The sequence below is a fragment of the Amia ocellicauda genome, chromosome 1, assembly GCF_036373705.1.
Source record: "Amia ocellicauda isolate fAmiCal2 chromosome 1, fAmiCal2.hap1, whole genome shotgun sequence".
NCBI classification, from domain to species: domain Eukaryota; kingdom Metazoa; phylum Chordata; class Actinopteri; order Amiiformes; family Amiidae; genus Amia; species Amia ocellicauda.
In genome coordinates this window covers 54356008-54381522 of record NC_089850.1, presented here as the reverse complement: position 1 = coordinate 54381522, position 25515 = coordinate 54356008, and the positions used below count along the sequence as shown (strand labels likewise).

The window sequence follows — 25515 nt, the reverse complement described above, 5'->3', positions numbered from 1 at the left end:
CATTTCAGGAAACCTGTTAAGTAGGATTTCCAAATATCTGCATTAAAAAAAAAAAACTGAATCTCAATTTGGAAATGTTCTGAAATTTTCCTATGCATTATTAAAGGTACTATCAAGGAAAAGAAAGGATGGACACAGAGACAAACCAAATTTAAACCACATGGCTGTGACACTTTATTAGTGTTAGTTCTCTGTATACAGTGTCTGAATGACTTAGTTTTGTACAGTCATTATAAATACACTGGCAATTTAAAAAAAATAGCTACTTTGATTTTAAATTTAAAAGTATTCTTTTAAAACTATAGTCACAGGAAAACAGTTAATTAAAATAACAGTTGAGAGGGTGGAAGTGGAAGAAATAAAGCTTTTTGTCTATAGATGACTTAGTTCTGGCAAGGTTTTCATATTCACAATAACACAGGGCAATCCAGTTGTGGTGCTTGTTCAAATTCATTTCCCTTTTGTAGATTTTAAACACATTCCTTAATCTGATTATTTACATTCCAGTTTAATTAAAAACTTTGACACAAATGGCAGTGGCATATTCCAAATCTAAGCCCGATACTTGAATCCAGCTCTGTTTGTCTGCTTCATGCATATATGACATTAAAAGCCACGTACTGGAGACTGGAATTGGGAGTTGCAGCATGGGTTGAAGTTTAGATTAAGAATCTGGGCCTATATTTATTTTAATCAGTAACTGGGACAGTCAGGGACTTAGGCACTGACTGATTGAGAGATAAGATGCACCCCTTTAGTGGAGACTTAAGTTATTGATCTCTAGGATGGAGGTGAAGGTGGATTAATAAAGTGTATCTGGCAAATGTGCAGCAATGTGATTCATTCATGTCATGAATCATTTTCCATTGTCATTGTACAGTACACATATGTAATCCTTTGAGAATAAAACTGGAAAACCACATGTATGTGTGACTATCCCTTTAAATCCAGTGGTTCACCAGTTAACACTGAGATGATGAAAACAAAATAACACTTCTCTTTCAAACACACTGTCAACAGCTTTGAATTACAATAGATTAAAATACTATATTCTTATGTCTACACCACAGTGCTAACTCTGTCTCATGATTGTAAACAGAAATAATTTACAAGTAAAAAATAAGTCATTTTCTTGTCCTTTTTTTTCCAATTGAGTGCATTGATACAAATTAAAACATCAGGTAATTTCAGATAAAATGTGCCGTGGTCTCCTTTGTGTTTTTTTCTTTAAATTTCTTTGGTCTGTTGTTCAGAAAAGAGCTGCATGACAACATACCTAACAACACAACTCACATACTGTGACAAACTGTGGAGCCCACACAGTGCATATGAGCTGTCACTTCCAAATAAAACCATGGTGCGGCACTCAAGCACTGACTGGGGTTGGATTTAGGATTAGCAGGTGGGTTTAGTTTGGATTGAATCCAGGCCTAGTACTGAATAGATGGAAGCCTCATGAATGAGGAGCTGGTAAAATAAAGGCACAAAAAACAGTTTGCTGCTTCTCAAAAAACGAGCAGATGACTCTCGACACTGTACCTAGTGCGTGTTTCAAAAGGCATACAGGTAGCTTTATACCTCCACCTTTTGAAATGGAGGTAGGGATCTTTACTGTAGATGACTTCAATATTTTAAAACCATGACAATGCTTTTAATGACCCCTCCTTATAGGTGACTTGTACATACAGTAAAATGAAAGGTGCGCATGTGTACAAGTCATGACTGTGCCACAGATCAGTTGTATGACAGAAGTTATAAGGTACATTATCGTGAACATGATTATTACTACTATTATTCTTACTTTGGCTATTGTTGTGTCCTCAATAAATAATCCTAAAACCTCTTGTGAAGCTTGCAAGGGGCCCTTGGGTGGCAGTGTTGTGATTTCTAGAATTTGTACTGGTTTGTGAGTCAACCTGCCAAGCAACCGTTGACAAAGGAGGGAAACAATGTGTGTGTCTGTGTCGCTACGCTAAGTGTGTTCGTTGAGCACACGATCCCTTCTCATTGGCTGTTGAGGGGCAGGTGGGTTTGCATTCAGTCTGCCTTCCTGGGCAGCCGGCCCATCTTGGTGCGCATGTTGCGCAGCAGGAAGAAGCAGATGGTCGTGATGCCGCAGGTGATCTCTGCTACCCAGAATGCCACGTCCCAGCTGTAGTGCTTGGCAATGGAGCTGAAGGGGAGTCCGGCGAGGAATCCGCCCACTGCAACAGAACAACAGGAGAGCTTTGAAAAACTCAACAGAAATTGATAACCTAATTGAAACATTTTGTTTTTTCCTTGTGAGTACTGTCAGCAGCAGCATCTTCAGGAATAGTTTTCTAGGGGGCGTTGCCAGTGCCAAACAGTTAGGAACAATTTCTTACAAAAAAACCTTAAACTGTACAGTATTCATATTTCTAGTAGAAAAGCAAAACTGCTATTTGCAAGGGTAAGGTCTATGCAAACACTTTGTAGGGGAGATAACGCAGTTCTGCTCTGTGATGCAATGAGGAAAATGGAGAATGTGGCTCACCATTGGCCATCAGAGCCACAATGGCGTGTGACGTCCCACAGTAATTAGACGGAGCACTCTCGTTGGCTATCACCCCGAACAAAGCGATTGGTCCATATGAGGAGAAGCCAAACAAAGCCCCCAGAGTAAGAATCCAAACCTAGGGTGAAAGAAAAAAATAAATAAGACACATACACAGGGTAAGAGCTCCACAATGGTTATAAACAAATTTAGAAACCACTTTGTGCCTGTGTGTGTCAAATCATGAATTGCCACGATAGTCTTCTCTAATAGCTCTGCAAGCATAATGCGTCTAGAGCTAACTCAAAATCCATTCTGGCAGATGGAAGTTTAAAAACTATTAAAAAACATTGTACTGAATTATTTTTCACAGTTTATTGAAAAGCAGTATTGAGGTATTATTTTCATTTAACTGTAAAAAAAAATATCTTAGTGCATGATCCTCTTTACTGGTCTGTAATAGTTTTCAGTCAGCTCCACTTTATTTTCTTCACAATCTGTCCGTGACAGCACTGTGAGGTACAACATTGGGGATCATCTAAATAAGCATGCACAAGAAGGACAGGAGACAAGCCAGCAACAGGAAATGGAAGAGAGGGACAGGAAGTTGGCAAGGGGGAGGAAGAATGCCAGACACCTCTTGTTCCGATAAACCAGTAAGGAGAGAAACAGGGTGGAGAGCCAGTAACCAGAGAGAGTCCTAAAGAAGCCCAAAAAGAGAAACACCGGGAGAGAAAGAAAGAAAGAGGTAAGGAAAAGATAACGAAAAGCAGCATAATATACACAAGTCACTGTATATATATATTAAAAAAAATGTAACCAAATCATATCTGTCTGTTTAATAATCTGGAGGAATAATGTGTTTTTGCAAAAGTACATTGAATCTCTCAAGAAAAACACTTCTATTATTTTAAATGTCCTATATAAGTGAATTATTTGTTGTTATACTGTATGGCTAGCGCTCTACAAATCAATTCTGGAACCACTGTGGTGTGTGTAAGGCCTAGTTGTAACATATTACCTTGGAGCTTTCGGGGGTGATTGTAACCCGGAAAAGATACATGGACAAGCACATCCCAGCCATCATGGACAGCAAGAGGCTGTGGCGAGGATTGCCATGGGTTCGCAGACCATTCTGTACAATATTATGGCAAACGTTAAATAAAAGGCAAACATACATCAGAACACAGGAGATACAAAAGACCAGCTGCAGAGCATTTTTGCTATGATACCCACAACACTGGAGTTATTACATATGCATATATACCTTTATTGAAGTTTTTTCTGTGTGCATGCAATATAGTTTCTTATATATTTTTTTTGATCTGCAATTCAATGAACAACTAAACCTAAAAAAACAGTTAAAGCAGTTACATTTGTCAGCCAAAATGGAATGTGAGGAGTGCTGTGATAGCAAGACAATGTGCACACCCTTCTGAGCAAGACGTCTCTGGGCTGTGCTTGTGTAAATGCGTTGACACCCTCCGGTTTCGCCCTGAACCTACCCGAGCGACCGCCCTGTCAGAGAGGAATCCTGCGGCCAGACTGCCCACCAGTCCTCCCACTTCCAGGGCGCTCATGTAAGAGCTGCCTGTGGGAGAGACCAGCGATGAGACACACCGCCTTGCAGCGCACAATCCACAGCATCCCCAGTCCCACAGAAACGCATTTCATCTAACATAAACTGTTGGTTAATAACACTCAGCAAATGTGCTCGAGGGATTTCCTTCAGATTTCTCCTCATTCCTTTGTTTTGCGTTTTTGATTTTCTTTCTTTGTTTTCTTCCTCGAATATACCTACAGATAAATGCAATGTGGCCTCAGAGTAGAGAACATTTATTTAGAGTAGAGATGCCGCAGGAGTGTGTTTGTCAGTGGACGGATCACAGAGTGTGTGTTTGAGGGCAGTGCGTTACCCATGAGGGCGGACTGAGCCTTGTCCTGGATGAGGAAGAGCTGCCCCCAGTCGGTGCAGGCCGTCTTCACCCCAAACACCACAAGATACCCGAAAGACAGCACCCACAGGTAGGGGGATAGGAGGAACTCCTTCAGTGTGCTGTCATCATTAGAGGGGCCTGGGGGAGAGGAGAGACAGGGCAAGGATGATGTTGGGATACGGTGGTTGAGCTTGGTCTTTGACAGCTGTAGAATGGCTATACTTGTGCTTCACTTTTATTTCAGTTTAATTGCATGTAAACGGTGCTGACCAGATCAACAAGTTGAGTTTTAAACAAAACAATTATAATTGCACGCCAGTTGTCCCCATTTTGAATCAGCCAGTTAGTAAGAACTGCCGTCTGCAATGTTGGTCAATCAATACATTGATGATTGTGCCATTCTGTCAGTCGTTGTGTCAGTCTGGCAGTGTGTCACTCAGTCTGCCAGTCGCTTGTTCGAGGGAGTGTACAAGTTAGTTAGTAGGTCAGATTGTAAACCTATCAATCTATCTCAGTCCCACTATGTCAGTCAGTCAGTCAGTCTGTGTGCTTAGTGAATGCATCCTTATTTCCATGAATTTTACTTCCATAATGTGCTGGCAATGGAACTCAAATGGCAGAGTAATGAAAGCACGCCAGGCTGTCCCCACGAAAAAGTGTAATTCCACAATACCTAGAACCGTGGCCGTGGTAATAACTTTAAATGCAGAAGTGTTAAGTATTATATATTTGGTTTAGGTCGTTATATTTACAATAGTCAACTTACATTTTTATCAGATATGAAACGATGCTGGCACGGCACGGTGCTGACACGGCAGGGCACGGTATGGATTTGTACAAACATCAAGGAAACTCTACACGCTTTCACAACAGTGACCGCACCATGCCAGCACAGTGTTGCTGTGTCATGAAAACGAGGTATCAGTTAGCAGGTCAGATTGGTCAGTAAGTGAGCTCTCACCTCGCTTGCCCTTCTTGCTGCCATGCTCGATGTTGGCCAGCCCCACGTCAGAGGGTTCGTTCTTTATGAACAGCAGGCAGAAGAAGGCAGTGACCATGCAGGCCAAGCCGGACAGGGACAATGTGGTCCTCCAGCTGTAGCTGAGTGCCATCACTGTGGCGATGAGTGGGCCTAGCCCCCCTGCCAGGTTCATACTGCAGGACAGCACTGCCCACCAGGTCCCGAACTGAGACGGCTCGAACCACTGATGGCACAGAGCATGAGGGAGGGTGTTACAATGCAAGAACCCCAGACATCACACAACAACTGAGACACCACTGTTCAGGGAGATGGATACAAACTCCATCCCTGAATGACAAAATCCACTCAGCCTTTCAACGAACAGAAACAAAACATGGGAAAGTAAAATGTTTTGGCACAGACCAAGATTTGGACTCCATAGTGTAGTAGTAATATTAATAGTAATCATATTGGTAGTAGTAGTAGTTTCTGTAACGGATCTCTGTCACTAGAAGCCAAGGCATCCCCCCAGGGAGCACAGGGAGTTTTCTGATTTATAAATATGCTGTTCTGTAACCCAAGCCTCCCCCCCCTTCAGCCCCGCATAAAAGTGCACCCAGAAATGCCAGGGTCTATTTATTCCTTCGCCCTTTGGCTTATGAAAGTCATGGTCAGGATACGACTCATTGCATCATACTGGGCATTACCTGAATTGACGTTTGTGGAGTTCTACTGCGATGGTGTATATTATTCTCCAGGAACACGGAGCAAAAAACAATAGACTGCATTCAAATTTTGCTACAGTCACATCTAGAACTGATCCAAGACATCAGTAATGTTATGAAGACTAATGCTGACAGTTGAACAATTTGTAAAAACTGTAGTTTTTTTCTTTGACTATGTACCAAAGCAATAACCTAAACTGATACAAAAATGGAACTCAAATATGGTTCCATTCATTCATTCATGCTGCCGCCCAGAAAGGAATCACAGCTGACCACCACCTGCTAACAGTGTGGGGTCCCAGGGAAGCAGTTGGCATTAACGCCCACTAACAGGATCGTTTCTGCACTCCGGGGAAGACAATCCCGATATTGAAAGGTCAGGAGTGAGGAAGTCCAGATCCATAATTCCTGACAGTGCACATAGCTGTGGCACAGTCTCACTTTGCACATTGTCTGACTGAGGGGACATTGGGCGCACAGATAAGTTCATTCTGCAGGAACAGTGCACGATCTAAAGTTTTTTTCTTACGAACTGTCAAACAGAAACTATTCCATTGCCAAATTCCAGATTCGCTCAATAACTATGATAATGATAATAGAGATAATAATGACACTGAGAGATGCAGCACTGCCTGAATCTCCCCTAATCGCAACACGGGGCCTCACCTTGCGCAGCACCTTCCCACAAGGTGGCCAGCCCAGACCCTGGCCCAGCCCGTTGATGAACCACAGCACTGCAAACATGGCCACACTGGAGGACCAGGAGAAGACCACGTTTATGGTGCCCACCAGGAAAAGGCCGATGGAGAAGAGCCAGCGGGCGCTGATCTGGTCTGACAGCACGCCACTGATGAACTTACTGATGGCGTAGGCTGCCGACTGACTGCTGGTGATGAGACCTGACCCGGGAATCATGAACGTGGGAAGGGAGGAGGGAGAGAAAGAGATGTTTTAATTCAAGTTGAGCTTAAAGAATGAGAAGTCATTGACGTGCAATAATAATCAATTCAGCATTCGCAACATATAAGTCTTAGTTACTTTCGTATTATGGTGGTAAAGATTACCCAATCAGCAAGGCCCAGACTATACAGCACTTGACAATGCTACTGTTTAAAAATGTGATATAGTTGTTCAATATGACAAATAGGCAGTACTGGAGACGAGGGGAGGGGAGAAATAGAGGATTAGAGAAAGTGCAGAAAAAGATTAGGAGAAATGTGTAAGAAGGAAAAGGAGGCAAGGAGGAGTTGGGAGTGCAGGTGAACACATTAACAAAATATACCACAGCAATACTTCACAATCCCAATGGCACATAGATGTTTTTGCAAATGGTTCTATCTACAGTATAGGTTCTATCTACTATGGTATTGTAGGAAACAGTATATAATAATGAAGAGAGAAGACAGGAGAGGGGGGACACAGTAAGGAGCTCTCACCCAAGTCATCTTTATCCAGTTCAACCTCTTCCATGACCGACGGCATTACGAAGGAGAAAGTCTTTCGGTTGAAGTAGTACAACGTGTAGCCCACAAACATGGCCAGAAAAATGGTGGTGCGGTAATATCCATATCCCGTCGCCCCCATGGTTCCCTCAGTTCCAGAACAATGTTGTACAAGAATTTAAAAAACAGTAGAGAAGAGGAATAAAAGCAGTACAAAATGAACACAGCTTTAAGCCCAACTGGCTCTGTTCTGCTCCAGCCTGAGAGTCTGACACTGATATGGCAGAGCACAGTGAACTTTGTGTCTGAGCCCTGGGTACAGTGCAGAGAAGGTTACATGGAGAACAATGGTGCAATCAATAGGAGGGTTAATGGTCAATCAATCCCAGCTCTGACGGAGTACACTTCAGCTCAGTTATGTCTTCAGACCTGTGCAAAAAGGGCGGCAAGAAGGGTCACACACTGGAGAGTGGAGCACATCTAATTTGTCAGACTGGGTTTTAATCTGGCTTTTAGGTGGCTGCTGCAGGAGAGGGCCGTGGTGACTGTGTTTATCACTGTCTCTTTCTTTCTCTCGTTCCCTTGCTGGCTTCTTTGGGTGCTTGATTCTTTGCTGTACTGATTTTTCTGTTCCTCCGTGTTTGTCTCCAGCCAGTACTGCTGTTTGCTCTCTGGATGTTATCAAGTCTGTTTTCCTTTTCTCTCCAGTTAATGATTCACCCTAGGAGTCCAACGGTGACCGCAGGGCTGGCCAGCGCCTCCTTGTGATTGGGGGAGCGGTGAAAGCAAAGAGCAGCAAGGACCTGAAAGATAAAAAAAACAACTCTCTCTTATTTTCCTGCAACCTGTGATGTCCAATGGCTACCTTGAGGAGACTTTTGTACATATAAGAACATAAGAAAGTTTACAAACGAGAGGAGGCCATTCGACCCATTGTGCTCCTTTGGTGTTCATTAATAACTAAGTGATCCAAGGATCCTATCCAGTCTATTTTTAAATGTTCCCAAAATGTCGCTTCAACCACATCGATGGTGAGTTTGTTCCAGATTGTGATGACTCTGTGTGTGAAGAAGTGTCTCGTGTTTTCCGGCTTGAATCCCTTGGTCTTGAATCACAAAGTGTTTCCAGAGAAACAGTATGGACAATAAACGTTTGTCAAGTCTAGACTGACATGGAAAGAGATCTATGAACTAAAGGATTTACATTATTTCCTTATTGTGAAATTATATACAAATAAAGTTAACAGATACTCAAACAATAGGTAAAGACAAACACAGCAGACAATGATTGATGGTGAAGATATTAACAGTCTCTTAAACACCAATCAGGAGAGTAGGACACCTTGTACCCATTCTCCAAAAGAGCAATAGCTTGAAATAGCAGTAAATACTTTACACTGCGGGGAATTCACTGAGCAGTTCACCTTCTTTCCCACACGTGACATAATGTTATAAGTGGTATTAGGGCCTACACGCATCAATTAGTGGCCTCAGTAAGATGGAGTTATTCAGGAGGCTCAGCATGTGTGTTAACTGGCGTGCAAGGCAACGCACATGCTGAGCCTCCTGCAAATATCCATCTTTACTGCATGCACATGTAGTTCGACTCCTCTGAGCCATAGAGTCGATTCACACCGTGACAAATAAAACAAAATGGACTCGTCTGTTTGCACGAATGTTCACTTCAACTGGCGATTCAGGGTCGGACAAAAGCTCCATTCATCACTGCCTTGGTCTCCAAAAAGAAATTACAGTCGATTAGCATTTGAAGACATGATGTTACACACGTCCTTTGCACGTCTTTAAAAATGTGTAGACCGAGGCTATTCCACACAGCATAGCAATACATCTCTGATATGAGAATGCACCAAAACATATATGCAGAGAGACAGAACACATAAATGAATAAGTACATAGTTTAATTTTCATTGAAGACCTACTGGTACTAAAATGAAGGGAATATCATGTTCTGCACAGGCCCCTTGAAATAGGACACAGGTGTTATTGCAAATGGGAACCTTTAGCTCTGACTCCGAAAGGCACACTGAGAAGCACAGCTGTTACTGACAGCATTCAAAAAGAAGCTTAACATCTTATCTGGGAGAACTAAACCACTGAAATGACCCTTTATAACTTTTAATTTACAGCACAACAAGGTGATCTCCCCTTACATAAAAACACTTTTCTGTCTTTTAGTCGTATTGCAGACACAATTCAGCTCACAACTAGAATAAAAAGACTTGTACATGCCTAGCCTAGGATTAGTATACCTCTGTCATAGTTTGCCTTGGTGTGTCATTCCCAATACAGTGAGATGGGAGACTATGTTACACTGATACTTCAAGTATAACTTTAAAGTGCTGACATATGTTAATTGATTTACTGTTGTCAATTTTAGTTTGTTTCCAGAATGCAGGTTTGCATAAAAGTTTAAAAGATTATTGTCACTTGCATTGCAAATATAAGGACCATGAAAAACAACCAATCCGTTAGATTGTTGCAACGTGTCAGGCATTCTGCAATTATTTCCAAATCGGGGTTTAAAAAACAAAACAAAAACAAGCCCAGCGGCTCCAGCGACTTGTATGCAATACTTACAGCCAATGGTCTCCGAGTTGACATACCTGGTGAAAATAGAGATTTACGTCTTTATGACATATTAACAGTAGCCGATAAAGAGTGTACAACTGTTAGCATATCCATACACCGAAGGCACGACTGCATTTTCAGAAAAAACCTGACACAAATAGTACCCGTTCATTGAAGAAGTAACACACCTATTCATACAATGCAAACGTTTCCTCTGCAGTAAAGCTAGATCAATATGTATATATAAAAACGCTAGTGGACGTGCAAGATCTACATTTTGTTACCTTTCTGTCTTCTTTCAATCTTGCAAGAGACAAACCAGCACAGGAAGTCCCTCCCACAGCTCGCCGCCTGCTGGACGATACTACTGTCAATCATTTCCCGTGTCTGTGCAGTGGATTTTGAAAGTGGTTGGCTGCAGGTTTACAGTTAAAAATGAAGTGAAACCAGCCTGTGTATTTTATTTGCATTAAGATGTAAACTTTTTTTCTGCAAAGATGTTTACTTACCTCTACCCAAAGCTATATGAGCTAATTATTTAATTTGTAACTTGGAATTGGCTTGCAATGTTGTTGTCTTATATTAAGAACATTTTCATTAGTTGTGTATGTCATGCTTTTTACTTGGCTAGGCTACTCTGGGATTAGCAAGACAGTGCAGTACAGTATAGCATCGGTGTACTTAAAACACAACCACGAAAACATACTTACTGTTAAAATTATTTAAATTAATATATCACAAACATACATCTAAATACATACATGCAGCTATAATCATATCTGAGGATCATGAAGGTACTGTAAAGCACAATAAAAGGGTGATGTAGTGATGCGCTAGGGATACATTTGGCATTGGAGTGTGTGTCTATATATACATATATGTATGTAACATTTCTGTATAGGCCTAATATATGTTAGCCAACATTGTGTTATAAAATACATTTATCGGACACACGTGGATATAAAATACTATAATTATAATAATTATTAATACAAATATCCTTCATTGAAAATTACTTTTGTTTTTAGTTAAATAAATTCAATCCTGAAAGAAATGTCTCACAAACTGTACTGAACTTGTCACCCCTGTGTCCCCAGTTTGACCCTGTGCGGGGATGCAGACAGCCAGGCCTGCACACTGATTTCATACGTCTCACCTGTACAATGCCAGCCATGCGTTTAAATATTTTGTCCATGTGGGATGGTGGATTGGTGTGGACGTGGTCTTTGAAGAGTGTAGCTGCTTTTATGTCAGGAGGGAATGGTTTGTAGTCAGATCCAGGGTTGCCAGAATGGGGGGGAAATCAAAGCCATTGGGGAAAAAATAGTGGGAAATTAAGGTTTCATGGGGGATTGTATGGGGTAAAATATTTTTCAGATGGGGGATTCAGCTTGAAATGAGGGATTTCTGTAATATTTTTTTCATATTTTTTCTACTAGTGATGCAGTAGTATGCAAATTGCTGCACAGACTACTTTTAACCATTTCAGATATATGTTTGCGTTCACGATATGCAGACTTTTGATATTCTGCGCAGTATCTGCACATTTTCTGAACATTCTCAGATGTGAATTGGTTAAATTGGTCAAAGTCTACACAGAATAACGAAAGTCTGCGTGAATGTACCAATATCTCTCGATTGCGTCCTCACGCCACCCTTAACTCTCACAATTTTCTTTTGCACCTGATCAGTGACTGTGTAACTGTTAAGTACATAAATGATGTACATAATATAGTTAAATAATAAAGGAGTGTAATTACTATAACAAATATAGTAGTCATATCTTAAAAAATAAAGCTGTTTACTGTTAAATAACATATCTTTACACTGTTATATGAGTGTTTGTTCCAGTGTTTGTGTCAACCTCCAACACCAGACCATATTGTGCCTACCCTGATAGCAATTAAACCAACTTTTTCACACAAGGCATTCCTACACCTATCTCTATGAAACATGGTTCTTTCGTTATAATTGGTTATGATCATCATCATTGTCCCCGGTTTGTGTTTCAGCTTCTATTCTATTTTTTCATCTGCGTTCAGGCGGTGCAGTCTGGGCGCTCTGTGGTTTGGATTGTGGTCACCACAGTGTTTCCACTGTGCACTGCTCACACTGTTGCTCTAGAACAGATACTGTCGCTCTAGACTCAGTGCTTTTCTTTCCTGAGACCCACACACAAACTCCTGCACCCCTCTCAGAATGGCTCGGATCATGCCACTGTCATTAATTCTGCTCTGGTCTACTGTCACAGTCTTGGGTAAGCTGAAAATTACTAAAAATAAAAATAAAGACACATATGTGTCCACAGGTCTGTCCAGCACAAGAATAACAAGAAATATAGTAGATATTGTAGTAGACTGACTACATGCTTATATTCCAGAACATACTACTACTTGTAATAATAAGAATAAAAGCACAAATATCGCTGATTGGAAAGAACAGTGATATGGACCTATACACAATGTGTAAAAAGAACAATGGAAAATGCTAATTTCATTGTTTCACTTTTCGTAACTGTAATCTGTTACATGGTACATAAAGAGCTTCCAGGATAGCTGATTTGTAGACACTTGTTTTAAAGCAGTTCTCTTTTCTCAATGTCTTACAAGAACTGAAGTGTGTGCTGAAAAGAATGCAATTCAGGCTGTTTTCCAAAAAGTTTGCCATATATCCGTGCTCCTTCAAAAGAAAAAATGTAGTGTACCCCGAGTCTAAGTTAAGAATTCCTGTAGGCTATTTATTTATTTATGTGTGCTGTATGTATGTATTTGCAAAACTGTCGTTTGTTTTTTACAGCAAAGAATACAGCACACTAACAGAAAATAAAGTGAATTTGGCATTTTGCATTTTAATTCAAGTTTAAGCAATAGTAAACAATTGTAGGCACAGAGTATAATTCAATTTATGCAATCTGGATATTCTGCAATCATTCTGCTTTGGAAATTTTTAATAATTACAGTTGGTGACTTTCAGATACAGATAAGTACATGCATACGCTGCAAAAAGAAAAGCAAAGCTGAATGCAAAAATCAATGAGCAATCCTGTTTATTTTCCGCTACTTTAATAATCATTACAATGCTGATCAATAAATTGTCTTTGTCACTGCTTTATGCTGTAAATGTGCTGTGGGGGTCCCAAGGCACAATTTTATACTCTTATTATGAGTAACAGTGCTTTTGAAAACACCCACGCATGTTCTGTCTTGCTATTTCCCACGTTCACCGATGTGTACTAGCAAATGAAAAGCTTTTTTTCCCACTTTAATGTTAACGTTTTCATTATTTCAGAAAATGGCACAATGATCAATCATTTTATTTGGACTAAAGCAGCTTGTTCTCGCTTTCTTATATTTAATTATTTCTATAATAATAATAATAATAATAATAATAATAATAATAATAATAATAATAATAATAATAATAAGCAGTACTACTACTGCTTACTACTTAGTATTAAGAAATACTACTACTACTACTACTACTACTACTAATAATAATAATAATAATAATAATAATAATAATAATAATAATAGTTATTATTATTAGTAGTAGTAGTAGTAGTAGTAGTAGTAGTAGTAGTAGTAGTAATAGTAGTACTGGTGGTATTAATATTTCTAATCAGAAGCTATTACGGCAACTTATGGGTGGCATACAATATGTCTTTTAAATAAATTAAACAAAACACATTAAATCAACTCTAGTTCTAGTATAGTAGGTGTATGGAATAATCTCTCTCTCTCTCTGCATATATATATATATATATATATATATATATATATGAAGGCTACCTGATGAAGACACAGCAGTGTCGAAACGTGAGTGAGTGTGAGTTATTCTATAAAATGAAACTGTAACAATATAAAAGTCTGGTCTAAATATCTAATAAGTGAGAGTGCGGCTACAAAATTTAATTTTCTTTATATATTTTTACCTTATTTGGACCAGCACCTCAAAGAAGTGAAGACGCTGTAGGACACGGATGTTCTTAAGTTACATATATATTATTAAACAAAGTATATAATAATCATAACTAAGTGTATTTAATTGTCTATATGTTGCACATGGAAAACAATTAGACACCTTCATGATTTTTATAATGCACTTAAAAGTGATTGATTTCTTATTTTTGAAGAAGTATTATATAATTGTTCTACTGCTGTCACTAGTACTCATATTACTAATTATAATATTAATAATACTTATTATTTTTGTTAGAATGATGTACACCATATATCAAGATGGTGAAATAACATAATTTTCAAGTAACAGGTTTAATTTTAAATTCCCTTAAGTGAAAATACATGCTAAACTGAAAATACCTAAATACATAAACAAGAATTTACCACACAGGTACACCACATTTTATTTGGTTCTTTATATTGTTTAAGGAATATCTCAGTAACAGTAAGTTACTGAGATATTCCTTAAACAATATATATAAGAATCATATATATGTATATCATCCCAATGTAATACAAAGTTTGAATAACATTTGACCAACAAATCTAAAGTTTGCAGCCGTCTTTTAAGCACTAATTGTGTGTTTCCTCTGTGTTGTTTACTCTTGGTAGCAAGCCTGCATACAAAGAACTGTGAGCTTTGGACTGATACAGTACTTATAACTGATGTGGATGTGGTTTGAAAAATAGTGGCCCCTTATTATTGAAGACTGCTATGATAGCAGTAAAGATTCGGGGGAAAAGTATAACGTTTATTACTCTAGTTCTTTACCCTTTTCTCAGCTCAGTGGAAGAGTTTTAGAAAAACATTAAATTGAACGTTTTCAGTATTTAAGTTGTGTATTTTTGTATAGTGTATTGCAGATTATTTTCTTATAAGCTGCTTTGAGTGTTACGTGCAGAGTATTATACATTCTTATTACTTTATTAGCAATGAGTCTTGCTCCTACATGTGTCTTATTATTACTACAGAATTTGTTCACTGTATTTTTTTTGCTGCAGCTGTTTCGAATTGAATAACATAGGTGTCGAGACTACAATACAGCAACAGTCTTACAATACAGTTAAAAAGGAGCCTATCTTTCTGTTGTCTGAAGTCTCCTGTTCCTTCCCAGTGCATCTTCATGCAATGCTCTCAATCAGCATCTCACGTTTATGGTTAAGACACTGTACTGGTTTTTCATTTGTTTTTTAACTCTCTTATTTGGCCACCAACTAAGTTTCTATCAAAGAAAGCTACTACATATGTTTAAATCTCAGTTCTCTGTTATGCATCACTGAATGAATTTCTGTAGTGATGTTGCAATCCCTTATAATTGTATGTATATGGTGTATCGTATGGTTGCTTGAAGAAACATGTAAGTTGTCATGGATAAGATTGATTGCTAAATAATTATTACTACTTCTACTTCTACTACTACTCATAGTGTCCTCTAAAATCACCTCCTCTAAAAGGAGGCAATCACATAATTCTCCTTACTTTTAATGTAGTGGATGCAGACCTTTTTGGGTATTGTATGCATTCAATACATTGGCAAGTCACACTGTGGCAGCAAAAACAATGCAATCTTTCAAATTGCAGTGAGTCTGAGGTTGTTATAGAATCTCTATGTGTACAGGAAAATGGTGAGCCCTAGATCAGTGTAATCGGAGTAGTAGGCCATTATTACGTCTACATCTGAACGTTGGTTATTGAGATTTGTCTCTTTTAAGTAATAGATGAGACATGTTACTGATAAGAATCTTCGAAAGATTGCAAATCAGTGAACCTCCAAAGAAAACAGCTAATATAAAACAAAAATCACATGAAACATCTTGTGTTATCTACTCAAACAGGAAATGAGGCTCAGTCAAATCAGCAGTTTCTGTCTCTGAAGTATATAGACCAGTTTAAACATTTACTGCTGCTCCACTTCTTATGACATGTTTTTATAATAATCCAGACAACCACCAGAAACTAAAGATGCCTATGTGGTTTATGAATCAGATCTAGAAGATGTGCTTTGCAAGGTCATCTTTGCAAAAACAAATCACTGCCAAGAAAACTTTACTTCAGTTACAAGTAAAACAGTAGTGATTAAAAAAACAATGCTCTGCACAGCCTCAATTATTGCACAGTGTAAAATAATTGATATGGGGAACTATAGTTATTATCATTTATGTTTATTAAGACTAGGTACTTTTTCGCCCACATTTTGCTTGTGCACATTATGGAAATATGAATCGTCTATACTGGTGCAGTTGTGAGCAAATGGAATACAGTTTGTACTCTACACTTGAATGTTGTTATTATTCATATTTTTTGTTCTCTAACCTTTATGCCTCCACACAAATGCAAAAAAAATAAAAAATACTGAGGGGTGGAACTTGTTTATTTACATTCTTAGATTTATTTGATACTGCTTCAGTACAAGAGTTAAGCTGTTAAAGACTGTTAGCTTTTTGTAACACAATTTAATGTCAGATTAAACATTTTGTGTACTTTTGCTAAATTATGTATTAAGACATTTGTAGTATTTATTAGCTCATGAATTTACACAGCAGTTACTCAATCAAAACAATCTCAAACTGAAGTGTAAAGGTAAGGTGAACATATTACCCATGCCATTAGGGATCCAAAGGTCCAAGACAACACAAAGAACAGGCACCACAAGCAGAATGAGATGGGGATTTGGTAGGTTAAGTGTTTTTGCACAATGCAGTCTACGTCGTGGAACATAATATAGTAATGCTGCTCAGGTCAAGATTTTGTCAAGGCTCTGGCTGTGAAGGTATGATGGTGTTTGCTTGGATCAGTTACTTTTTGAAAGTCCAGCTGAAAGAGCTTTGGACTATGCAGCCTTGTACTGTTACTTAGTGTTAGTCATTCTTGAACACACTGTAAGGAGGAACATTCCTTTCAGCATTTTTTTTGTATTTATAATGTAAAGAAAATTGTATAAAGGAAAATTGAATGAAGGAAAGAAAGATCATGTTTACTGTCCTTTCATGGTAGGGTAATCGATTGTTTACAGAAATACTTTGATTAAAGGCTTCTTCACAGTTGAATTTTATTATGTGCTGTTTCATATTTTCTATGCTGTAGTTTTGCTGTACAAGCAGTGGTTTACCACGTGTTTGTATCAATGAGCAAAACGACATCCCAAAAGAGGCTTAAATAAGGGAGTGTCTTTTTAGTTTGCTTGTGAAGGAAAACAATTTGCTGCGTCTACATTGTGAATTCAGACATATGTCCTGAAATGGCTTTATGATTTTAGATTTTTTCCTATACTGCCTTTTACATAGTTTCATATACAAAAGAACACAGTCGCATGCATGTTCTGTGAATTTTCCAGGCTTGCAGCAGTACATCGTTCAAATACAAAAAAAAATAAAAGTATTAGTAAGAGTGAGTTCTTGTCTGTTGTAGGAGCATTCGTGAGTATGGGATATTATTAACGTACACAAGCTTTAAAGGAGCTCCCAGTTACTGACATGTCAAACATTCTCTCAAAACTGTGCTTTATTTCTTTGTATGCTTACTGGAGAACATAACATAAAAACATTCCTTATGTCTGTATTCAGTCAATGTGATGGCAAGTTGGGAGATTGACGAGAGCGGTTGTTTTCTGTGCAGGCTGCGTTGCATGGGCACAGTGGGCGAGTGATGTTCTCACGGTGTTTGGCATATACGAGGGCTCGGTCAATCTGACGGCAAACATCAATGTCTTTGAGGAGGCGACGCTGGTGCAGTGGAGGGTGAAGAAGGGCCCAGAGAAGATCAGGATCGTGATGTACAACCCTCAGAGTGACTGGCCGCTTCCCCCGGTACTGGGACGGTACGAGAACCGCACCCTGTACTCAGACACCTTCCTTTGGATCAGCAACCTCAGCCTGCAAGACACGGGTGTGTACATTCTCCACGTCACTAACTGGGATGGCCACATAACTAAGAGAATAATCAACCTCATTGTGGAAGGTACATATCTATCTATTTGTCTATCTGTGCCATTGTCTATAGGGGGATATGCAGCAGGAAATCATTGACCTGACTGTGGATGTCTCTCCCTCTCTCTCTCTCTCTCTCTCTCTCTCTCTCTCTCTCTCTCTCTCTCTCTCTCTGTGTAACATCCTTGCCTATTTCTCTGCTAATCCACTGATTGTAGGGTGGGGCTGTGTACCACATCATGTTACACCTTGACAAGAAAATCTCTTATAAATCTCAACCATGTTGTGATGATGCCCTTTCCTCTCCCCTGCAGTGCCTGCTGCTGTGCCCCGCATTACATGTCAGATGTATAGCCTACCCCCAAATCCTGTCCTGAACCCACTGCTCCCTTGTACTGTCTCCGAGGGAGGGAGCATTTTCCTCTGCTGCTCAGCCTCCCAGGGGACCAACCTCCGATTCCATTGGTACAAAGATGGAGGCCCCCTCTTTCACACTGGGAACCTGTCCTTGGTCAACCTGAACAGATCGAACTGTGGGGAGTATACCTGTGTGGTCAGCAATGCTGTGAGCCGAGTGGAAACAGCCTTCAGTTTCTGGGGTAGGTAGTGCATAATCTATCTGAATAATTCAATCTATTACATCAGTTAGTTCTGGGGTAATATGTTGGCTATTTAATGAAAATGATCCCTTTCTCTCTTTCTCATTTTCTTTCCTTTTCTTTTGTGGACAGATTTCTCCCTTTGTGCTTCAGAAAATAGATTTTGGAAAACGCAGAGTAATATTTTTGCCCCAATTGTGGCCTTTCTTCTCTTTCTCCTCATTGTCATTGCTGTCATCGTCAGACGCAAGATGATGTGTCACAACGGTAGGTTCTGTGCTTTGTTCCCCTAAATGCACAAATGTGTAGAATAACTGCCAGCAGCTGTTTTTGTGGCTAAAGTTGCCCCAAGGCTAGCTCTTTCTTAAAGTCATGATCACTATGTAGGAATCACGCAAGGTAATGAAGTTCTCTCCAGAAAATATTTTCTTAAAGAACAGTATTACAGATCATATCCAAGACAGTAGAGTTCCCCACAGCCAAGACGTCTCGATATTATGACGTCTAGCCTTACAATATACTGCTAATTATCTTTTAGGCTTCTTCTAACATATTACTGAAATAGACAGGACGCCCATATATTATTATTATTATTATTATTATTATTATTATTATTATTATTATTATTATTATTATTATTTATTTCTTAGCAGACACCCTTATTCGGGGCGAAAAAATTAGGAGCATTACAAAAGTGCAGTAGTACAATCAGTACAAAATACAAAAAGCAATAATCATTCATCCTAATACAAGGAGATAACAAGTGCAGGCATAATACAGTTAAGTCATAGTTATGTGCTCAAAGGAGGGGGAGGCAAGGAGAAGTCACAGTAAAACAGAAGTGCCAACAATACACAAGTACACAGGAACATAAGGGAAGCATAGTTAAAACAGGTGCATAACAGCAAGAGTGCTGAACAGCCCAGAAGAATATGCTGCTCTATAACAGGTAAAGTCAGAATGCCATGGAATATATAATATTACAGAACATTAGAAATTAACTCAACTCTTAATTAGTAGAGATGAGGGGATATGGGGTTAAGGCACAGAATACAGACCAGTAACCCCTCTCTGGGGTGCTGTAGTTTCTCATAAGTATAGGATTATCAGCATTCTCAGACACACAACAAAACGGCTACTCATTTTGAAATATCTTATTTTGGTTTGGCAGGGGATAAGAGTGCTACAGTACCAGCTGACACCATATATGAGCCAATGTATCCAAGTCTGAGGAGACCAGCTAAAGGCCAGCTTAGCCCACAACTGCAGGATCCAGTTTCAGTGGCAAGGAGAACTGACTCGCGCAGGACACCCATGGAAAACCGAAAACAAGACAAACAGCTGGGGAGTTCGGAAAAATAATTTTGAATCAAAACATTGGAATGATGGAACTTTGTACATTTTAAGTCTATTTAATTGTTTTTCTTGCTCAGTGACATCCTTTTTCTTAGCAGTGTGGCACAAAGGAAATGTAATGTATTTTTCCTCCAACAAACGTAACTTTAACTGATGCAGTTTAGATGGATTAAGTGATGAGAATATTCAGATTTTTATCTAGGTCAAAAAATGTGTCAAAGAGCCGGAAAGTAGTAATCAGTACAAATGTTAATTCTGGTAAACTTGTGGTTGAAAATACACAGTGGCTTTAGCTGGCCATCAGTTTGTAATTTGACAATTGTACTGCCCCTTGTTTGTTATTAACTTTCAGGTACTTTCCAAGTACCTAAATCAGTCTTTTTTACCTACTGGCATTTTATTGTTTAAATATAATATATCCATAATTGTATCTTTTGTTTTCGACTGTGTAATTGGGAAAAGGCTTTTGTAGCAAATAATTAATTAACGTTCTGAGCCTGACAGTTGTGTGGTTGCCCTGCATGGCGTACCTGACACAAGAGCGACCTCTAGCCATTTCTGACAGTACTACCATTCTGTTCTGAAATAAGTAGAATCGCAGTGAACCCCCTACACAGGGCAATGCAGCGCACACGGTCCCTCTGTTGAAGGACGAAGCAGGGCTGGAATCGGTGAACCTGCATTGAAGATAAACATCTTATAAAGAATGTCCCATATACACCATACAGCAATGAAACTAGACGCTTAAAACTTCCAGATACACGATCTCTTAAGTAGGCCATACCTGATGAGAGGTTCATGAAAGGACTGGTTAGGATTTCATGTAGGTGTCCCTGGTTATGTATGCTATGCCTGGGATATGATTGGGACTGTGTACCAGAATGTAAAGAATGCAGCCCAAGCATCATTGTTACCTTTAATTTACAAGTGTTGCTCCGTTTTTCACTTCATCACAGGCAAGGAGGGTAGAGACAGACGGGATTTTATAAGCTGCTTTTGGTCTCTTGTGGAACTCAATTATGTATTTATTTTATGTACTTCTACACATGGAGAATACTTGTCTCAGGATGAATACTTAATTGAAAGTGGTGTGAAAGTATCACGATCATGGGGAAAGGACACTCAAGTGAACCTGGATCTCAAGTAAGAAGCACATGGATGCCAGTAATGCCAAGAAGGCTAGAATGTGGTAACTGGTGTCTCAAGTGCCTGTAGACCAGTGGGTGACATAAATCACAGCATCAGGATGAGAATAATGTATTATCATAATAATAAGTATTTTATATGGGAAAACAAGTTTTACAAAACACAGTATCACCAAGAAAACATACAGTACTTTATCAAACACACTGTGGCTGATTGATCCCCCATGAAAAGTAAGTACTTCCTCCTCGTGCCAGTTGCAGCCCATGTGACATATACCAAGCCTCTGTGTCTAAGTGCTGAGGACATATGGCAATCAATCATAGTGGGCACATATGAGCTCTTCAATTCAGTTGCTTTGAAGATGCTTTCTCTCCAAGATGAGTGTTAAGTACTACCAGAACCCCAGAGAAATGGAGTAGGACTCGTCTAATTTCTTCATTCTTTTTTCCTGCCTTTTGGTATCTGAAGAGGGTGCAGGGGGGTTAGATATCGAGGGGGTTCAGCCCAAAGTCTAACAGCCGTTCCTTGTGCTCCAGTTGCAGTTCAGTGCTTTCATCCTGCCAGTGTAGCCGTTTCTCTGCTAGGCGAGACAGGAGGCTGTCCAGAGTGTCCTGCAATAGAGAGAGAAGAGGGGGTGAAGGTGAGGAAGGACTCTTAACGTCCTGTACAGTCCACTTACCAATGTACCGCAGCGATGTGCCGAAAGCCATGGACTACTATTGGTGATGCATGTAAAAAATAACCAACTGTTACACTAGCAAGTGGTTTGAGTTCCCCACAGGCCGCTAGATCTCATTATCTCTCTACGGTCATTATGAAGACAAGTGCCTGCGGTATTGAATTGTACACAATGAAAGGAATTAAGTGGTAGCAAGTAAATAAATATAAATACACCCAGGTTCTGTATATAATAGGCTGCTATCTCTTTTTAGTTTACATTGTTTTAATTCCAAACACATCTTTGTTCTTATTGCCGACGCCAATATCTACATTTATTGATTTTTCTCTTGGTGAACCAACACAGACGTTTCCTGCAAGAGTATCCCAGGTGGACATTGAAGGGGAGCCACTGTGCTCTAACTCACGTGTAGGATCTTCTCGTAGTCTGTCTCCATGTTGTCTATCTTGCCCTGTAGCTCAGTGATGGTGGCGTCTTTCTCCAGCACCATCTGCTCCCCGGACTCCCTCTCTCTCTGCAGAGCCTCCTGGCACAGAGCTGGACACACAGGAAACTGTATTATATTAGACTGGAGTGCTCATTCACATGTTCAGTCTTTACTGCACAACTTTACAGCACTGTGCTCTGGCAAAAGTTGGGGTGACATACTGAGTTGCTGCTGGAGTTTGCTGACTTCAATTTCCAGCTGGTGAACCTTGACCCCCATCTCTGTCTGCATGGTCTTGTACTGCCGAGTGAGATCTGAAAGAGAGGTAGAGGCTGTTTATGAGCAGCCTTGGGGGTGTCCATTGTGCTACATTTCACATCCGCAAAACACTACAGATACTGTTGTCACTAAATTGTTGTAGCATTTGAACCTCCAAGGTTCGCGCTCTGCACAGCATCACCAACAGAGCACAAACCTGCTATGTCAAAGGCCCAGTGTCTTGATGTGGGGGATTTGTACACTGTACTACATTCACAGAGGGATAACATCACCATAACGCGCTCAAGCACTATGAGCACCATTAGAACTGGAGGTGTATTTTATGCAGCTTTCATGGTGTTTTCATATTTTTGCAGCAGTAGTGTGAGCCTGCTGCCTGAGTTGTCATTATAACTAAGAGTTACCTTGTTAAATAAAGATTAAATAAACAAACAAACACAACAGGCAGTTTGACTTAAATGGAAGGCTGTAGTGCAGGTATGGGCTCACCTGCATTGATGTCCCTCCTGTCCTCTCTCTCTGCACCCAGCTTGTGCTCCAGAGTGCTGAGTCTGGTCTGGAGCTCCTGACTGCAGGCCTGGGCCTGGCGAGCCACATCCCTCCGCAGGACTGATGGACAAGGACACAGAGACACAGAGTTGCACATAGAGACACACAGGAAAATAAAATGTCCCATGTTCACAGAGTGGAGCCAAGACACATGTAGAGATGCACAGTCACACTTGGACACACAGAGATAGAGGCCGGATACACACCTGGGAACACCCATAAAAATACATGATCACAACCTTACACAAGGGGACACAGACATGTGAAAGATGTACTGAGACCCCAGCACAAGAAATTGCATCATTTAAATAAAGCAAAATGTTTATGCTTGATGTTTATGTTTGATGCTGCTCACAATAATGAAGGGAGCTACATTTAAAGGTAGAATACTTCAAAAAGGTAATTCTGAAGTGAATATCAATACTACTTGAGTTCTTTATTCTCTTTATAGTTAAGCACATCCAGAAAATCTTAGTATATGCACATTTGCTAATTTTAAGACATTTTAACAACACTGTCAATAAAGTATGGATTCATGGAACCAGCTCTCAATTGCCAACTCCACTACTGAACTTATCCATGCAAAGTCCACTCTGGCTCTGTGATGTTGTACAGTGGGAATCCGATCTGTTGCAAGTTGCATAGCTCTCAAACCATCTGTAGTGATGAACCCTGATGGCAAGGTTATGGAGATACTGGTCCTGATGTGGGTAGTCAAGTGTGAATGACTGTCCACTCCCGATTCCTTCACTGTGGCCTTAATTATGCTCCAAGATCCTCTCAACTTCCTCCCTGTGTGTGGCACTACCCTCCAGTATCATGACTATCAAAACCATTTATGGCGGATAGGGGTAGAACCTTATGGATCCCCAAAACCACCAGAAACCAGCAGCTCGAACACTGTTCAGAATAAATCCCATTGTCATAACAGATCTCACAGCCTCGCAATAACACACACACATGTTAAGGTATGGGAGCTCAAATGTGACAATTTCAGTATTTGCTCCATTTATTATTTTGAGCAGTTTGGACAGTCTCTTTCTTGTCACTTAGTTATAAAGTGTCCTGGGATGCTTGCACAAAGAGCTCTAATCAGATTAAATAATTTGTATTGTGTTGTATAACAATGCATTTTAATCTTATTGTATTGTACTGTATTATATTAGATTGCATTATACTGTATTGTATGGTATTAAATTGTGCTTATAAGTTATTAGTTATTGTATTACTTTGCACTTTGTTTTCATCAATTTGTGAGACCAAGAATTGCTGTTACCTAGATGTTCCTTCAGGACAGTGACATCCAGGGTACTCCGTCTATACTTCTCCTCCAGCTCATTCCCTTTACACAGAGAGAGAGAGAGAGAGAGAGAGAGAGAGAGAATGAGACTGACAACAAAACTGCTCCATACTTGAAAGTGCTTTGCTTTTTAATGTGTAGACTACCTCAAAGCTGAAGGATTAATTTACCAATACAACGAAATCACATTGCTATTGATCTCAGAATGCAGAAAAAGAAGAACCAAAGTCTATCATTGTTTTATTGGTAATGATACCACAAGTTCTGCCCTTACATTTCAGTAAGCTGGGAGAAGCAGGTTGGGTTTCCATACACTATAGAATCTTTACCTTCACCAGACTTCTTCTTTTTTCCCTTCTTTGCTTTCCCTTTCCCTTTTTTCTTTGGTGGCATTTTGTTGTTTGTCCTTTATAATTAGAAAACAGATGTAAGAAATTGCTATTCATATATTAATATAATAATTTTGGATATAGGATACCATCGCTAGTGCAGACCGTATTCCTGAACATTTCAATGGATATAACATGTATCAGTTTACTAGGGGAAATTCCAGAGACTGACCTCCAAATTGACCGTTGTATAGTTTTATAACAGGTTGCAAATATCACAATCTGTCTTGGTCTGATTAAAATGCAGCTTTTTTTATTTTTTTTTATTTTAACCGTATGAAACTAGATACAAAGTAAAGCAACTGAATAAAACTGAAGCCATTCCTCTCTTTGCAAAGGAATTGCATCGATTTCACAAACAGTTGCATATAAGACAAGCATACCCATAGCTACACTTAGAGATTTTGAATAAACTGCTGAAGAAAGAGTCTTGTTGAAATTGTGCCTAATCATTATATGCATTTTATTGAAATTATATACGAGCAACCCGTTTTTAGATCCTGTGCCGTATATATATTACCTTTGCCTTTTGGTCCTGGAGAATGTTGCTTAATGATCCAAGCGACGAGCAGGCCGATGATTGACAGGTCACTCACCCACTCAGCCGTCTCCTCCGCGAGACGTCGGCCAATCAAAACCCTTTGAAGTGCCGGGATTCTATCGTTGCTAAGTAACTGCGGCGCTGGTTTCTGTGGAAACCAGAGACGCTAAGAAACACGCATTTAAAGGCGACAAAG

The 25515-nt window shown here is 39.6% G+C and overlaps 3 protein-coding genes across 7 annotated transcripts; 1 reads left to right on the top strand and 2 right to left on the bottom strand.

The window, feature by feature from the left end:
- Window positions 1-146: 146 nt before the first annotated feature.
- LOC136753279 (glucose-6-phosphate exchanger SLC37A4) lies at window positions 147-10501 on the bottom strand. Of its 3 annotated transcripts, none has more exons than XM_066709257.1 (10): window positions 10453-10501; window positions 7575-8383; window positions 6805-7037; window positions 5414-5657; window positions 4432-4590; window positions 4021-4106; window positions 3537-3650; window positions 3153-3215; window positions 2516-2654; window positions 147-2204 (listed from the first exon to the last, which is right to left on the bottom strand). In XM_066709257.1, the coding sequence occupies exons 2-10, from the start codon at window positions 7720-7722 to the stop codon at window positions 2038-2040; spliced, it is 1353 nt and encodes a 450-aa protein (XP_066565354.1). In that variant the 5' UTR covers window positions 7723-8383; window positions 10453-10501; the 3' UTR covers window positions 147-2037. The 3 variants fall into 3 exon arrangements, with proteins under 3 accessions (XP_066565354.1, XP_066565348.1, XP_066565363.1); XM_066709251.1 differs by lacking the exon at window positions 10453-10501 and adding an exon at window positions 10178-10420; XM_066709266.1 differs by lacking the exons at window positions 3153-3215; window positions 10453-10501 and adding an exon at window positions 10178-10413.
- LOC136753303 (hepatic and glial cell adhesion molecule) lies at window positions 8390-20439 on the top strand. 3 transcript variants are annotated; one of them, XM_066709301.1, is made up of 5 exons: window positions 8390-8611; window positions 17744-18085; window positions 18369-18653; window positions 18786-18920; window positions 19825-20439. In XM_066709301.1, exons 1-5 carry the CDS (start codon window positions 8578-8580, stop codon window positions 20013-20015), a joined length of 987 nt encoding a protein of 328 aa, XP_066565398.1. In that variant the 5' UTR covers window positions 8390-8577; the 3' UTR covers window positions 20016-20439. The 3 variants fall into 3 exon arrangements, with proteins under 3 accessions (XP_066565398.1, XP_066565407.1, XP_066565389.1); XM_066709310.1 differs by lacking the exon at window positions 8390-8611 and adding an exon at window positions 12291-12425 and having other exon boundaries at window positions 17744-18013; XM_066709292.1 differs by lacking the exon at window positions 8390-8611 and adding an exon at window positions 12291-12425.
- Window positions 20440-20911: 472 nt separating this feature from the next.
- Window positions 20912-25382, bottom strand: drc12 (dynein regulatory complex subunit 12 homolog). Its single transcript, XM_066709335.1, has 7 exons — window positions 25299-25382; window positions 24719-24795; window positions 24366-24431; window positions 23030-23149; window positions 22483-22575; window positions 22241-22371; window positions 20912-21766 (listed from the first exon to the last, which is right to left on the bottom strand). The coding sequence occupies exons 2-7, from the start codon at window positions 24780-24782 to the stop codon at window positions 21638-21640; spliced, it is 603 nt and encodes a 200-aa protein (XP_066565432.1). The 5' UTR covers window positions 24783-24795; window positions 25299-25382; the 3' UTR covers window positions 20912-21637.
- Window positions 25383-25515: the final 133 nt, after the last annotated feature.